Source organism: Pieris napi, chromosome 7 (assembly GCF_905475465.1).
Source record: "Pieris napi chromosome 7, ilPieNapi1.2, whole genome shotgun sequence".
NCBI lineage: Eukaryota > Metazoa > Arthropoda > Insecta > Lepidoptera > Pieridae > Pieris > Pieris napi.
The window spans coordinates 8,141,767-8,160,698 of record NC_062240.1 but is presented as its reverse complement, the minus strand read 5'-3'; the positions used below and the strand labels follow the sequence as shown (position 1 = coordinate 8,160,698).

At 32.5% G+C, this 18,932-nt stretch overlaps 1 protein-coding gene across 2 annotated transcripts in view; it reads left to right on the top strand.

The window, feature by feature from the left end:
• Positions 1-3,035, top strand: part of LOC125050821 — a 90,597-nt gene extending 87,562 nt beyond the window's left edge. For both annotated transcript variants that reach the window (XM_047650856.1, XM_047650857.1), the window contains one exon: positions 562-3,035. In XM_047650856.1, coding sequence (XP_047506812.1) covers positions 562-646 — 85 coding nt within the window. In that variant the 3' untranslated portion in view covers positions 647-3,035. The remainder of the gene's footprint in view (positions 1-561) is intronic.
• The last annotated feature ends 15,897 nt before the right edge of the window (positions 3,036-18,932 follow it).

The following is an 18,932-nucleotide window of genomic DNA, read 5'->3' as shown; positions in this document are numbered from 1 at the left end:
ACCCCGGCGTATGTCAGGCACAGTCACAATCACAAATTATGACAAAACGGATAAATAAATCTGAGGCCCAGACCTAAAAGATTGTAGCGCCCATTGTTTTTTTTCTTTTGTGTCTATTATATTTATAGCGTTATCTCCAATTATTTTTTTTTAAATCTCTTTATTTTACAAAATAATATAATACAATCATAATAAGTTACATTAGAAAACCGCTTTGGTTTGTATTAATGTAACCACAGCAGTCTTGTTTAGGAGCGCGACAAATGCATAAAACCATATTTAGTAGTCTAAGGGCCTGTTTCACTACTAAATAGCTATGCAACACATAAATCATTTGGAAGATAAATTGTGCTATTTGACATTCATCGGACTCATAGCTTATGATGGACTATATGTGACGAATAGCGCTATCTGACAGCCGTGAAACGCAACAATAGTGTTTATCCTACAATAAGTAATAAATAGCAAATTTGAAACTTATGTAGAACTTATCCGTACATTGTGAAACAGACCCTAAATGTTAACATTGATATATTTTAAAGGTTAATATTTTTGTTACAGGAAAACAGATGATCTAGAAGACGAGTTCAACACAATCCCCCTGAGTGTTAACGGCAACGTCCACAGCGCCGGTAACGCGGTCTAGTCGCCTTTTAAAGGGGATTACACTCGAACGACTACGCAACATTAATCTTAACAGAACAGAACTTGTTAATCACTGTTAGCGAGATTTATTGCTTTGTATTGAATAAAAATAACGTGTTTTTCAATCTGGATTTGGCCGCTATGGTCACTTTGTCGTAGGAGTTCTACAGAAGTAGTTATGAAACGTATGAAGATGACGGCTCTTGTTCCAACCTATGTATGTGAATCTAATTTACTTTAGGGTACGTCCACATCTGGCGAATACGCCGCGCGTGCATTTTTGTACGTGCGAGAACTGAGTGCGCATAGATCGCGCGCCTTATACGAGCCTTGCACGAGTTGCGCTAAAGAGGCGCACCAAACCATTGCCGTGACTGCACGCGCGCAGCTCGCAAACTGCTCGCGAGCTGCATATTCGCGGCGCATTTGCCAGATGCAGACGCACCCTAAGACTTCATAGTAGATAATTCCTTTATCCCTTTTACAAATCTATTTTTAATTGTTATGCAAAACTTCTCATAAATCTTCTTTTGCTGTTCGCATTGAACGTGATTTAGGCAATTAATACGACATTTATTCATGAGATATATTTAAGCTCTGAAAAACAAACCGGGAATAACATTTTTGCAGGAAAATATCCAGTTTTATAGACCCTCATGAACGTTGCGTTATGAATAATTGATGTGCCTCAATGCGGATGGAGATGTAACGGCCTCGTTTACCTGAATGTGTAATTATTCGAGTGTAACCTTCTTTAATGAAAAGTCGGGTCGGATGTGGATTGACGATTTGATGGTGGTCCGTGCACATCCGGCCTTAGTTAAGCTAATTTATTTGTTAGATACCTCATGTAGATGTCTTCGGCGATAATCACACTTTTACATTATGATAGGTTTTTATATAATAATCGAAAATTCAATATCGAAGTAAAGATATTTTGTCATATGTTCAAAGGCTCGACTCAAAATAAAATATATTGACGGTAATTCTTATTTATGAAGGGAATGCAATTTGTCTCTATTCATCGTGAATTGATTGAAATGGACGGTTTCTCACTAGTCGGGAAGTGCGTCGTTACTTTTTGATGTCGTGAACATTATATAATAAAGATAAAAGACGCTAAATTTTCTAGACAACGCAGCTTGTATTGGTTGAAGGGCTTCCACTATTTTGGTAATGGAAGGAATCAAAGTAAAGGACTAAGAAACCGTGTTTTTTTTATTACAAAAAAATATTTCATTGAAAATTACGCACAATTCGCATAAAACATACTAGGTCCTATATTAACGATACATCCAATGCAATATCATAAAATGTTGAATGAAGAGATAAGGGAGTCGCGACATAATAATCCTGTACGCCTTTAGTTAATTAACTGAATAACAAAGAAATTTATTTACTGAATAAATATTGTTTTGCAATTTGTATTACGATTATATCAGAAGCCTGTACCAACAACCTTTTAAGGGTAATAAATATGGGACTATTTGTTCAGCCGTGTATTAAGTTTACATTCGAATTGCTGTAAACAACGTCGACAATGAACTTATTATATTTGCCGACATAACATGTCCCTACGAAATAAAACCCAATTAGGTAACTCTTGAAGAAATCACAGGGCAGTAAGGGACATTTTAGTAAATATCTTTAATACTTAACAAACGACTCTGAGGGTAAGATTAAAGGTTACATTTAGAAACGATACTTAGTTTGACTCATACGTCCCCGAGACTCATAGTTCGAGATAAGTGTCGGCTCTGAATTATTACCAGTGTACGGGCCCGGCCCAATCAGATCCATTTTAGTAAGAAAGCCCAATGCTAGTCCTACATCAGTCACTGTTATTATTATATTCATTTAAAATAATGTACAAAGTGTGATTATTAATTCCCATTAGCTTTTAAGTAAGGACTGATATAATAAATATTCAATAATCTGACAATGAAGAGGGTATGAAATGGATCTTTTCGCATCATGGCCTAATAATAATTGGCTGCTTTTGTTACCAACGGTTTGCTGTAGATTAGAACAATTTGTTCAGAATTCTACTAAACAATAATTGTTACATAAATGTCATTGATATAATTCTACAATTAGTGGCAAATGTAAAAAGCTGTCAACTTTAACAACTTTACAATTGATGTTTAGTGTTGCAAGCGCCATCAAAAAGTTTTATTAAAACAAATGTTTTGAATAAAAATCGATCTTTAACAGCACTTTACTGTAGAATGTAGATCCATGTTATATCCTTTTTAGATGCTGTTTTTGGTTAGCACCGCATTATTTTATGTCAAATACCTGTTAAGCTTCTTATATCTTCTTTAACTAAATTGTTGATGTTTTTGTATTCGGCGGAGTATAGTATCTGTAATAAAGCACTATCTTTGAAATTAAACTTGTTTTTTTATCTGATAAAATAGTTATTATAAAATCTGTATTGCTTCTATTTATAGTGGCTGTAATATAGCAGTTCAAGAACGTTCTGTGTGTGTGGTGAATTCCGAGCCTTTTTTATTTCAAAGGCATAAAGGATCCCAATGCTCATATCATATATATTACCTCACAGATTTTTGTATCTGTTGCGTGATAATTTATTTTTCTAAATATACAAGTAGGTGATCGGCCTTCTGTGCCTGACACGCACTGTCGAGTTTTTGGGTCGATGGCCATCTTGGCGTGTTTTCCTTCAGCGTGCAAGCGAGTGTTAAAGACGCACATTACCAATGTCTGGTGGTCCACAGCCGGAGATCGAACTTACTATTTAAAAGATGAGAGTCGCTCCATAAGGCCAACTAGCTTGAAGCATTTAACTAACCTTCGAGCTTAAAAGCTTGTAAATCAACACGCTATTTTAGTAAATGTCCTTTCATATTTCGCTATATTGTACGTGAAGTCTCGGACTGTAAAGTATGTATTAAATATTCAATGTAGCCGCTAGGGCTGTCGACTGACAAACCTAAGTGCCTAATAATGAGTCTTAAAATAATTACCAAAGTGTGAGATATATAAAAAAGTGTTTAATCAAACAGACGTGACTGACACAAAAGTCTGACTAAAAGAACAGTCTTTGCTTTTGTACTATGTCGTATATAAAATATACATCGTCCAGTTTCGGAATAAAAATTGACTAGATATTTTTTTTAAACTGGCCTATCCCTTTGGCATATTTATCCAGGATCGTAGAACATCCTATTTTAAAGGCCATAAACAATAACTGAAAGGAAGTCATAAGTAAAACAGGAATTTTATACTTTTGACGACAACCCTAGACGAGGCGTAAACTATTTTCATTTTACAAACAATTATACAACGAAAAGAGATTCCTGCTAATTGGATCCGACGTGAAGGCAATTATAATAATTCTATCACGAATTCTATCTACATAATGCTTTATATGATACTTACTAGCATATCTTGGAGTAAGAATCATAGTTACTTAAGAGTGTATGACTTAGGTACTATCATGAAGTACAATAATTAAACGCAGTATTCTGATACCCTTGTAGCCACTTTACACAGTATACAGTTAGATATTTTGACTTTAATAATTATTTATTAATTTTGATTTTCAATTAATGAAATTTCAAGCATTAGAATACAGCCGACAAAGTTTTTAAAACAAACTTAAAACGAAAACAATATTATCGATTTTCATATAGAAAAATTGAGTTTTAATTACATTCTTTATTGAGAATTTGAATAAACTTGTACTGAATGTGGATTTGATTTATTAAAATATGAAATAAAAGTAGCAATTAGTATCAATATTACCTTTTTGTTTAAATCATGACCCGTTGACCTATATACGAGTCAAATATTCATTACATAACTTAAAACAGTTAGATATTTTGATTGTGAGCATTACGGCATAAAATTAATTAATTTTCTGTTTTTGAGTGAATGTTGGATACTTGTCGTTTACAAGCTATTTATTTATATAATTTATTATGTGCGTTATTAACCCTTGCTCGTACGATTAAGAAATAACTGGGAAACTGGCTTGTCTGATAGCGAATGGCGAGTACCTACAAGTACAGACTACAGAGGTGCTTGGCGTTGCGTTGAGTGCGCGTTGCTCGCGTCAACACACAGAACATAGCAGAGCGTTTTAGAACCAGCAAACTTCTGGCTCTGTCCAGAAATGGTGTCAATGTATAATTGTTGCAAACAAAACTACAAAAAAGCTTTTAACATTGTTTTACTCTTTAAAACATCTCTCAATTACGTTAAGTATTAAAATTCTCGATCTCCATTGTCGTTGGCGCGACTATTCTTATTATGTACAACAAAATGGTGGCTCATGTACATCAAGCGCACAGCTGTAAGCCCGCGCAACGCGCGTTCGAACGAAAGGTCTAGCGCTCAATATGTACCTACTCGCTCTTAAAACAATGAATGAAACAGATGTAGATTATTAATGATGTTATGTTATGTTTTCCCTTAACACAAGACACAATTTATAGGGTAAAGTGCCACATAATATATGCATGTAGTAGTATTTTTAGATAAAAACATAACACTATAAACTAAGGTACCAAAATAATAAATTTGAATTGACTTAAAATACGAATCGGGAATAATGTAACTTTCGCATTTAATCCCAAAAACAAATGAAATTCGAAAACTGTTCGACTCGAAACAAAAGCTTTTAAGTTTTAATTGAAATAAATATTAAGAAAGGTTAAGTTTCGTTCGACGTGCTCACGGAAAGCTGGATTATCGATGTTTGAATTCAAACTTGTCTCTTTGTTCAATATACGAAAATATGATAAAAAAATTAAAGCAGAGAAAATTGTAATGCATAAAAAGCCAGTAGCGCTACAAAGCGTGTAGCGTGTTTCGTAATCATTTGTTTTTCTTGCAAGTAATCACCCTTCTGTGCCTAAAACTCAGCGCAATTGTTGGGTCTAATATTTCTTTCGGTCACGTAGGTCTAAATAACTCACTTCGGTGTCATCGCAATTACGCCCGCTAATCTATCACCAAGGAGCTGATGTACCGAGTAGTCCAAATTAATAAATACAAAAAAAAGCAAGTTTGCAAGCATTCATTATTAAATACATAAAATGTAAATAAATGAACATGGAGTTACTTTTCACATAACAAACATGGTCTCTTCATATTTTTACACGCTTTATATTAGCTTCACCTGTATGTATGTATGGATGTATGTAACCGACTCTTTCGGACTCGATTTTGACCCACTTTAAAAGGACAGATTTTATTCAAATTTTGCGCACCTGTCAAAGATCGGTGACAATGCAATAATCCGAAAAAAATAATTAATTAATTAAAAAATTTATTTGTTTTTTAGTAAAAAAACTAAAAAACACGTTTTTAAAGAACATCAAAGTAAAAGTTAAAAATAGCCATATTTTTCGTCTATAGAGCGCCCCACGCTTTTTCACAATAATACCAGTATTTTTTGTTCATTACCATTTTCAGCCTACATTAGGAATTATTATTTCACGAATGATAAAAAAATCTACCAATGTAAATAAATAAAAAGCAATGTAAAATCCATCCCTGCGATTGAATCAATTACGAACAGATTCCTTTTTAAACTCAAGTTAAAAAACACTACGTTTTCATTAAACTAAATTAATCTAAAAGTACAAAGAATATATTCGCCAAGACATAAAGATAATGTCGGTGCTAACTGCAGGCATAAATAAGACAAGATCTCCAACGGATGTGTTCATGTTCTCATTACGCACCATTTCGTGTAACATCGCTTATATTGGATGTCTGAATGGTTTTCTCGTATGTTATTTTCATTTCACTAACTTAGGATATTAACCAGGGTGATGTAATGCTAGATTCAGTTACAGCAAAAGATGTCGCAAATAATTATTATGTTTATTGTTAATTTATGATAGACATACATATTTGTACTCATATAAAGTTACCTATCCCAGCTTCGCATGGTTGCAAATAAAAATATATACTCTTTGATATTAAAATAGTGAGTAAGTATTATTAAGTTTATTATTTAAAACATAAATATACAAAATACGGCGAGAAAAATGAGCAAAATAAATTTAGCGAATCTGAACTCAAATGCAAGCAGTTTACACAAAAGAAAGAAGCAAAATAGAATGTTTTGCATGAAAACTCGAATACTATGTGAATGTACACGTTAAAAGCATTATACGTTGATTTAAAAAAAAATCTGTTTTTTTGAAGTCGATTAAAAAATAAATATATCGTATTTCAATACATGACTTTTTATAATACAGATCCAGCCAAAGGGACTTGCTAAGAAACTAAGTTTAAAGAAAAAGTTTATAAATGAAAAACTAAGAAACTAAGTTTTTTAATTTGGACCTTCTTTAAGCTGTTTACCTTTTGCTATAGGCACCAAAAATCACCGAGAACTAACCCGTTTCTTTATACGTACAAAATTATTTAAAAAGCCGTCTATTTTTCAATAGAGATTGCATTAGGCAATGCTTTTCATATTTAAGATATTGAAACTGAGTGTAATTTTTAAATGAATTTCAAAAACGGCTATGTCAAATTTGTGTGTAACAATTATGAATGTCGAATTGTAAACCTCCTTCTGCGGGTTTTTGTATTATCTAAATACTCCTTTACATTTTATAGGTTTTAGAAATTAGTTTAAAACGATAAATGCATGTTGGGTGTACAGAAGCTTATCAATAGGTATAGATCACACATGTAAAGAACTGTCTATAATTTATGCTTTGGAATTTAACTGTACTTGGATTTAAAAAAATAGTACAACCCTTTCCTATCCTTAAAACAAATGGAATCAAATAATTAAAACACAAATTTAATTAAAAAAGGTCGCTCCTAAAAATTTATAAGATCATAAGTTACACAACGAAGTGACAAAGCCCAATTTTTCATCTCCCTTTTGAAATAAATTCAATTAATAGTTGATTCATTCGGTCTCTTGCCATTGATATTGAATAATTAAATTCACGAATCCATTTCGACAGAACAGCTGATACGAGTCAATGAACTTAATATTACTATGCAGCTTATTTTAGTTGTTTTTCATACTTCGAATAGGTATATTTGAACTGTAATTCCCTATTGTTTTATTATTTAACTGGACTCTGAGGTCGTACGTTTGAATCCCAACTTTTTTATGTGCGCACGTAAAAGCAAAAAGAAATAATAACATCTCAAAGATCTGGGATATCACAGACCCTTACTTGTAATAGTTACTAGGTTGATCTCCTCATATAAAAAACAATTAAATTTTTTTTGAGACAGAAGGCAAACGGGCCATGGGCGCTAATGGTCACCTGCAAGGCCGGTGTGCTGCCGACCATGCCGAAGATGCAGAAATTTGTACAAACTAGATTGGAGCGCTACTGGATTTATGAATATTGACGTTCGAATTCTTATCCACCGCGCAATGAATATAGCGCAACCATATTGAATAAATGATATTAATATACCTATATAAATTACGTGTCACGTTGTTTGTCCGCTATGGACTCCTAAACTACCGAACCGATATCAATCAAATTTGCACACCGTGTGTAGTTTGATCCAACTTAAAAGATAGGAGCTTACATCTCAATTTATACTCGCAATATTATTTTATTGCAAAATATTTGTTTATTATTTGATAGTCACAATTCTAACAGATGGCGCTGTGTTGAAAGTACCAACGTCTCACATAAGCTACAATATAATAGCATAACCACCAAAAAATCACGGTGGTCCCCATGACTGGTGTTCTCCTACCGTTTCCCTTGAATAGTTTGCTACTATGTAATATAACAAAAACCTTAGCCACAGCAACGCTTGGCCGAGTCTGCTAGTGATAATATATAAGGCAAGTTGGATATCAGGTTTCCAACCAGAAACAATAATTATTTCGCCAGGCTTTAAGCTACGCAACTGGTGAATGATCAAATTGTACACAATCAAATTCTTTTATTTTATTCACGGCCAATAATACTTTAAGATTCCTTTTGTAAAGACCGTAAAGTTTTAACCCGGTTTTATTTGCATTTTTTATCCCAACTCTCGTTTTCTCTTAATAATTAGAAATTGGAGAAGAAGATATCCTTTAATGTCAGTTCTTCTCGTCCCCCTAATTTGAGAACTGACAATTAATGTAAATTTACAATAAATTTTTAATTGGCGTGTATAAGTGTTAAATGGTGCATATAGTATATATAGATTATATTTTGATTTAATTGTCATTTTATTTCAAATTTAATTATTGTTTAAAACCAATAATTAAATAGTTTATTAATTAATAAGTAATACATTATAAACACGTGCGCGCGATATATCTTAGAAACACTCATTCTCATACAAAATATATGTCTAAAAGTGTCCTCCATTTTGTATTTTTTTGTCCATCGTTCAATCTCTATAGACGTAAGAAACAAAGCTATTTTTACAACAGCTTACCGTCTTCTATCTTAAGTGTTCGCTTGTTTAATAATACAAAAAAAAAGTCCTAACAAGCTTAAAGTAGTATAATATAGTAGGTATTTGAAACTCTAATTGGAAGACACATGTGTTCGTCTAATAAGCTTAAATTATTAACGAAAGCGCATGTCAACGGATATATGAAGTGTACAATATATCCCTTAATAAATATAGAATTCCAGAAGGGAAATCCAAACTAGTTTTACAGCATTGTTAATTAAATAACAAACTATGCATACACATATAAAATAATTACGTCCTATTTAAACATATTATTTGTATTTTTACAACATACAGTTTCTTTGTTCGGTTTTTATTATTTCAAATATAAAGGATTTTCATTTGTTAATGCATTCTTTATTCAAGTTTCAACTTGGTATAACAGTTTTACATATTTTGATATAAATATTTCAATAATGCTATACAATATGTACCGTTTAAAGCATCGTAACGTACGTGTAGAGTTTAGATAAAAGAACTAAAATACAAATTCCCTGCACATTACAGCAACGAAATATCTAGAATATCTACAGAAGTCACAAAACACCACATGAAATGTGATCTTTTGACGTGAAAACGTCTCGACTCTCATCCCGTCTCGCTGCCACAACTTATGTTATTTTACAAATATACTGACGAAAAATGAATATGTATTTGCTTAAAGTAACCGGAGTTTGTGACTTGTAATTAATAGTATACATCTGTGGTTTTACACGTTATTGACGAATACGAACAAGTTCTCAGGTTCGAATCTTGAAACAATAACTGTTGGCCCGCCAGTAGTCCAATCAAAAAACCCGCAGAATTTAAGTTGGTAATGATTAATTGAACTCATAATTTGTTCGCAAAGCGAATGCTTAACATTATATAAAGTTGAGGACACCGTGAGCCACAAAGACACATTTGTCTCGGCAATGCTATTAAACTTACTTAATATAAACAACATGTGGTCATGCTACTACAAAACACGCGAAAGCTGGAACAGTTTAATAATTTAAAATAAGTGTATGTTTTCCGCTAATGTGTTACGTATGACTGCTGAATTTCATTACAGCTGCAATGGTGAGTCTGTTTTTGAAACCGAAATGTCATCCTTAATCATAAAAATAGATTAAATTTATAACTTTTAATTTTATGACTAAGTGCGTTTGAATTTTATGGAACACAAGCTTATCTGGATTAACTGTCAAGGTTTTAAATTACATTTCTTTTGAGTTCTTTCTTTAAACACATACATTGAATTATTAACATGTTAATAGATTATGAACGAGGGTCGAATATATTTTAGAAAACTGACCTACAAAGTCGTTTTATGTCTAAGTAAGGGTGGCTTTAGGTAGTACTTATGTAACGTGGAATAACTAATGTCTAGTGGAATCATATCACACCGTTCCGGTCAATAACAGGAATTAAATACCGATAACGTAACGAATCGAACGTGGAATCATACCTGAGCGATAGAATTCAAAAGGTAAATGTAAATGGAGCTATATCACAGGGATCCTCTGTTACTATGGGAGTACCGCAGGGCTCCATACTTGGTCCCTTCTTATTCCTTGTCTATATAAATGACCTGCCATTTCTTGTAAAGGAGCTTCACGAGATAGTACTGTTTGCTGATGACACTTCGCTTTTATTTAAAGTGAAACGACAAAATCCATCACTTGATAACGTAAACAGTGCCATCTCCAGTGTAGTTCACTGGTTTAATACAAATAATCTTAAGTTAAACGAAAAGAAGACAAAATGTGTTAAATTTGTAACTACAAATGTAAAAAGTAGTCATTCTCAAATAATAATTAAAGACGAGGAAATAGACTTTGTTGATAATGCGGTGTTCTTGGGAATTACTTTAGATAGTAAACTCCAGTGGGGCCGACACATAGAAGGTCTTTCGAATAGGCTAAGTTCCGCAGCGTTCGCAGTTAAAAAGATACGCGATCTTACGGATGAGAACACAGCAAAGCTTGTTTATTTCAGCTATTTTCATAGTATAATGTCATATGGTGTTATTTTGTGGGGTAATGCAGCTGACATTAAATCGATATGACGATTTGACGACTCATTGGTCTAGTGGTTAGTATCCCTGACTGCAAATCCATGTGTCCCGGGTTCGATCCCCGGCTGAGACGAACATCGATGTGATGAGCATTTGGTGTTGTGCTTAGGTCTTGGGTGTTTAAATATGTATTTATATGTCTATCTATCTATAATATGTATGTATATCCGTTGCCTAGTACCCATAACACAAGCTTCACCAGCTTAGCATGGGACTCGGTCAATTGGTGTGAATTGTCTTTTAAAAAAAAAAAAAAAAAAAAAAAAAAAAAAAAAAAAAAAAAAAAGATATTTGTAGTGCAAAAGCGGGCTATAAGAGCGATCTGTGGGTTGTCCCCACGGGAGACGGTCCGAAGCAAATTTAAGGAATTACATATTTTGACTCTGGCAAGTCAATACATTTATGAGAATATTTTGTATGTGCGGAAAAATATAGATATCTTTAAAAAGAATAGTAGCTTCCATAATTATAGTACTCGTAATAAAGACAAAATTAGCGCACCAACCAGAAGGCTGCATAAAACGAGTAATTCTTTCCAAGGCAATTGTATACGTTTTTTCAACAAAATCCCTAGTGAGATACAAGCGTTGTCAATAAATAAATTTAAATCGTACATTAAAGTAAAACTGCTTACTAAGGCTTATTATAATATAAATGAATATTTAAACGATCCTAGTGCTTGGATATGAGTTGCTCCAGTATATATTATAGGTAACACGACTGAATCTCTCGGCTGCATTTCCAGACTCTGGGGCGATCGTCAACATCCACGACTGTTTTAATGTAAAGTGGGAACAAACCGTGATCCATGTGGTATCCAATTATTTCAGTATTATTATTATTTTCTTATGTAGCCAAGTCCACATTTCAAGGATCGTCATGCTCGCTTAAATGTCATTGCTTGTGGCGGCGTCCATGCGTCGGGTTGTCTCTCTCCCTAAAATATGGCGAGGGGGCCGATGGCTGGCCATGCGTCATACTCGTGAACGGGTGCTGCTTGTGGTGACTGGTCGTACTTGAATTCGTGTATGCGGTGATGTTAATTATTTCGACTATGTGTTTGCGTGTTGTTCCCACGAGAATGTAAGTGCGTGCTCCTATTTCACCATGCCTCATGCTGATAGGGGACAAGTCTTTGTTTTTATTTATATTCTTATTATTAATTACTTAAAATGTCATGTGGAACATGGTGTAATGGTTGCAGCTCCTTACAACCGTTGTGTAAAAAAAAAAAAAAAAAACATGGCGATTAAAAAGAGTGGCGGAGAGTTTATTGCCAGTTCTTCTCTTCCGTTCTACGCCCTTGATTTGAGAACTGGCAGTAAATGTAAAATTAGAAGCATTAATATTTATATCTTTAATGACGAATCACAAGTGTACATTGTGTTACCTACGTGAATAAATGATTTTTGAATTTGAATTTGAATATAATATACATATTAATTAATCAATAGTAAAAAGGTTTTAATGTGCCGAATCACGATATAATAGAGGCATTTCTCAGTACCAGAACAGACTGAAGTCTGAAGTCTAAACTCTACGTGGAGTCTTAGACTGGGGTCGACTAAATGTAATCCAATTTAACCCCAAGAAGACAAAAGAATTTATTGAAAAAAATAGTCAAAGCACCAGCTCGTTATTTAGATGCGTGAGATCCAAAATCAAATGATCAGAGTTCAAAAGAAGATCATCAAAAGATATGACGATAAAGATTACGTTACTTTTCCCAAGCATTTAAGGAATATTTTTTCAAAGCTGTCGATCGAGATAATCACTCCACTTTAAGACCAATTTAATAAAAAGTCACAAGCGCACTTGCAAATCTTCGGTCATAGTATTCGGGCATAATAGTATAAGATCCCGATATACAGCGACCTTCACCGAGATGCTTATTTAATGAAACGAATTTAATATTTAATTTAATATGTCAATAACTATAATCCATATGGGTTGCCTAGCAAAATTCAGTCCAAATATTTTTTTTTTATAATTTGCATGTAGTAAATTTTTTAAATTTTTTTCAATCAATATTTTTAATCAGGGTAGTATTATATATGTTTCACTATAACTTTCATTTTTACTAAAGATATATATATATACTTTAGTGTCACATAAAAAATATACACACAAATAATTAATTGATTAAAAACAACCTAACGTTTGCATATTCTATGGGCTTCATACTTTCGATTGGTATAGAATTTATCTAATAATCATACCGGTGAAATGTTTAAATTTTTTTTTTAATTTTAATTAAAATACTCTGGACTGAAAATTGCTAGGCAACCCATATGTATTATATTTAATGACATATTAAATTAAATATAAAATAAGTTTCATTAAATAAGGATCTCGGTGAAGGTCGTTGTATATCGGGATCTTAGACCATAATCCATGAATGGTTTGACATCGTTTGATGTTACACAACGCTCAGAATTACATTGCAGTGTAAAAGGGGTCAAAACAGGATTGTACTCTAAATACCGTTTCGTTAACCTGAGTGACGTAAATATTGTGTAACAGAGGGATTTCAGATGTACTCACTTGATCCTATAATGGACAGATTTTTGAACACGCGTGGGTCAATTCACTTATCCTCTTATCCTTAGGGCTGTTTGAATAAATGGAGAACGCTTAATAATACATATATATAGAGGTGAAAGAATAATGAAGCTAGAAATTATGTAAGAAATGTTACATTTATAGAAAAATAACATAATACACAAAAATTATAAGGGATGCAACGGGCGGCCTTATCGCTAACAAAGTAACAAGCGATCTCTTCCTCGAACTCTAGTAAGGAAAAAAACTAATATGTATGATGGGTGAAGTGCCAAGCACACGTTGGTAGAATATTATGTAATCTTGGGCAATATCTTTCGTATAATAATCTTAATATAGAATCCAAAGTCCGATTTGTTCGAACACTTATAAGTCTAGATCGGCTAGACCGACTCTCACGGGTTTATTAAGTACTAGCGGACCCGACAGACGTTGTCCTGTCTTAACTATGAATATTGATTTCAAATTGGTATAATGAATTAAAAAATATTTCAGAAACAAAGTGTTTATTATTCTAATAATTAACACTTTGTGTATAAATATACAACATTCTTTGTTTGTTTTTCTAGCTCGCATATCATTATATTATCAATATAATAACTCCGATCGAAGCATTTATTTTGAACGATATTAATTTTTCTTACATCCTCTGACGATATTTGCAGCACGCATTCTGTCAATGTTGTGTTATGTCAAATGCCATAAGGTTACACCAAAAAGTTCGAATTGTATGGTGGTTAAGGTTTCTAATTTTCTAATTTTCCGCGCAAAGTGTTTCTTTTTTTCTTTTATAAGAACCTTCTCCTGACAATTACAAACACAACAAAAAAAAAATCAGACAAATCGGTCGAGCCGTTTTCATGTGATGTCGTGACAACGGAAAACGGGTTTCATTTTTATATATATAGATTTGATGGAAAAATAAAAAAAAATGTGTGTGTGTGTCAGCTACGACGCACGATTGGAGTTTACTCCTTACGAACGATAAAATGGCGATAATGTTTTGTGGCTGTCGACCATATTTTCATACTAAAGGTGGTAAGAATATATGTTTTTATAATATAAATGTTTGTAGTAGTAATAAAACGTACAGGCTACATCATCTATGCCCAAATAGGATTTTCTTTCTGTGACCAAAGTTACCTTTATAGTAAGAGAAGAATAAGAATGAACAATCTTTTTAGTTTTAATTTCACTGACCATTACTATTGACAAAACTCTATGGCACGCTAGACAATCTACTTTTATTTTTTATACCTGTCAACACTGACAATGTTGTAACGTGGCTGTCAAAACGTGAATTCAAAATAGAAAAGTCTACATAACGCCTCAACTTTTCGTGTTACACTTGATTTTACTCCTTATAAAATTTCCGTACCGGGCCTTATAACTCAAATCGTTTCTTAAGGAGTAAACTCCAATAAAATAAAATGCCAATACAAAATATTCATAGGTTGCGTAACTGTCAAACATTTAATGTTCACCCGTCTTCAAGCTCTCCCTCAAATTAAAGAACGTATTTAAATAAAGGTTTCGGATCGACAAGACATATCCACAATATTCAGATAATGGCGTAATTTTAGATTTTAGGTATGTTGAATAATGACAGAAATATTGTCATTATTCAACATTGTTGTGTTAATTTCTTTAAAAAGTAGTGAACTTAATATTTATTTTGTCAGAGTCAAAAAATCAAAGTCAAAATAACTTTATTCATAAAGGTAAACTAGTACACTTATGAAAGCCAGAAAAGAAGTTAAATTAATTATAAATTTACATTTACTACCAGTTCGCAAGTCAAGGGCATAGAGCGGGCAAGAAGAACTGGCACTCTTTTTAAACGCCAAGTTTTGAGTCATACAAATTGTTTGAACTGGAGCAAATCAATAATTTAAATATTCGTCAAATTTATAAAAGGCTTATTTATTAATTTACGTTTAACGAGAGCTTTGAATTTATTTAGTGATAATTCTCTAATTTCGCACGGGAGTTTGTTGTAAAAACAAATACAATTTCCATATAAACAGTGGTTTATATTATATAGTGGTATTAATTGTACTTGTATTCATCACTTTCCTCAAAACAATCAATTAAATTCAGGTAATCTGTAACACGTCATTCATTAACTTGTTAGGCGGTACGAAGTTTGCTGGGTCCGCTAGTATTATATGATAAACGCCGTCAATATTTGATTAGTTCCTTCAATTTCTCGCAGAATCAGGAGCAAATAGGTAAATCTAATGGCCGAGATTCGAAGGCATCACAATAGTTTATATAGGTATAACAATTTCCCTTCGTAAAACAAATAAACCAATAATTATGCGCAATCAGAAAGAATTATTTTATAGTTAATGGTAATTGGTAGTTTATCTCAATGAGATTAACTTAAAAGCAATTAAATGGCTCTCATTGTAATGTTTTATTTAACTTTCGACCGAATTTTATGTATTCGGTAATTTGGCTTTTAATGACGGATATTATTGTTATAAAGCAATGTGCGGTAAAGTAATTGCACAATTTATAGTTTGGTTAATTACTAGCTGTATGAAGAATGTTTTTAAAGTTGTACTTCTTTTGGCGAGTTAGGGAAAAATGATGAGATTAAATTTTTACAATGCGCGCGCACAGCGTCACAAAAAACCGACACCCTGAAGTTAGCATAGTCAACAATTTAAAATAAAAAATATCAATTTCTTTAATTATGTAGAAATAATTTTTCTCTGATTTTTACATAAACTTTAGTTAACTAGATAATGAGTTATAATAATACTTTCAATGTACCTTTTTTATATTGTTAGTGTCGTTTTTCTACGAACTAAGAATTAGGCGAAAGATTTTTAAATACATTTTTATCTTGTTACGCCACAGAAGTATAACTTCTAAAGTGTGTACAATATGTATACACAAATTTTTTTTTATTTCGGGGTTGAAGGCCAAGACCGTCTGTGCATGTGCAAGCAGATAGCTTTATAATTATTTTTTTTATTATTAGATGGAACTTTAACAAGTTTTTTTTCTTTAAGTTTTAAAGCAAGACTGTTGATAGTTCGGTCAAACTTATTATATATTATAATTATATATAATAATAATTTATTTATTTAAGCAGACAATCATAAGTCTATATGGTTATTGTGTTACATTATTATATTACTAGGTTAATCATAAAATTAAAAATTAGTTATAAAATTACCCCCCTCACACACACACACTCAACAAAACGACACTCACAGTTTTTGTTACTATGTATGTACATGCAGTCCATTGCAATGATCCAATTCAGCCTTCCCGCAATTACCGCCAGCATGCTGTTAGGGCTCCCCCACACACACCTTACTAAAATACGCCACCAAATACTTCAAAAATTATGTAAATATCTAGATCTTTTCTTATGGCTTTATATCTTTTCATAGTCAAATCGTCCCTCGCTTAAGCAGGGACTCTAGAGACGGCTAAGCATCACAGGAAGCAAAACAATGGGATAGTGGACAAGATAGGAAGTAAGAAAACTTGGCATCATCTCATCTCGCTGTCTTCCTGAAGGTTTTTAGACAAATTTCCAATAATTGCTTGAAGTTAAATTTACTAAGTTTGTGAAAGTTATTCATTGTCTGCTGAAAAGCGTTCTTAGTTTATGGGTTAATGATTTCTGGTTAAGTTAACCGTAAGAAATACTTTACTAAGTTTGGCTTAATTACCTAAGTGTTTATATTACTTTTGTTATAATTATATGAACATATAAATTTATATGTTTCCTACCTTATCAAATGTTTAGTATCTTAAGCTGAAATAAGGAAGAAGTAACTCTATGCACTTTCGTGGTAAGTGATTAACATTGCGTACAATGGAACAAGTTTCAATTATTTCGTAGGAACAAGAAAAAAATTATACAAATAAACACATTTCAGCATATATTTAAATGAGTAGCCTTCTAATCACAAAATAATTTCAGATTTTTAATTAATTCACCGGAAATCAAACACCATTGAGGCGGGACCGAAATCTGACGTAGTTATAAATATATGAAAATTTTGGCTGAAACATTAATTCTTTTCGCTTTATGAATATGAGATGTGGGTGTGAAAATTCAAAGAAGCGAAAATGTGCTTTAATATATTTTTTCGCGAGATTATTCGAGTTAGACATTTCATTACTTCTTTAATTTTGATCACGTAATTAAAATGATTCTCAGAATTATTGGTATCAATGACTACTTTTGAATGTAAGATTATATTATATAAGATTAATAGATATATAAGATTTACTTAAAATACTAATAGCATAGTAATAGAAATATTTAATAATAATAATCAAACCCGTTTAAATCCAAATCATGACAAAAAAATGATATATATATAAACATTATACAGCTTAGATATTTAACATTTTATACGTAATTTTTATCTGGTTATCCTATCCTATATCCTAGCTACCATCAGTACCGTCTAAGGTCCGAACCCCTTCACAAGTAAAGACCTCCTCCAGCTCTTTCCAACTGACTCTGTCTATAGCTTTCTTTCTCCATTCGCTTCCTGCTACCGCTTCTATTTTTTCTCTTTTGTGGTTAAAAAAAAGGTGGATATATGCTCGAAACTAAATTGAATATGACGTCTACAGAGTTTCACCAAGCCTTTTAAGAATTGGTGTTCTATTTGAAGAATTATCGTGAACTATAATTCGAGTTGATTCCGAATTACTTTGGTGGGCATCATGCAAAAAATGCCTTAAAAACACTCTGTCAAGGAAGAGCGTTCGATCATTCTGCATCCAATATTTGTTACCTAGACGACTTATGCCGGGAACTTTGTTGACTGTACATAGACAAATAAAAATCTTGAACACTATAAGTCGACCAATTTGTGTATGCCGATGATTTTGCTTCATGACGCCTTTGAATCTAGATAGGACTACAAAAAATGACATTTTGGGTATAATCGAAAAAGCTATAAATGGTTTATGCGATAAATGCTGACGCTACACGTCAATCGCTACGAGAATTGCTTTATGCAAAACAACTCGATTTCAGTAAAATGTAATCCCCTCGTAACAAAATCAGATAAAAATTGTGTTGAAATTGATATTTTCCTCAACTTTTGTAATCTGTTTTACCAACACAGATTAAGTTTTATGTTATTGAAAACAAACTACTAGGTGTATTTTTTATTACAAATATCTACTTTTATAGAGTTAATAAAACCTCGTTGTAAAAAAATCTAAATTAACCAAAGGACTTAAGCTGTCAATC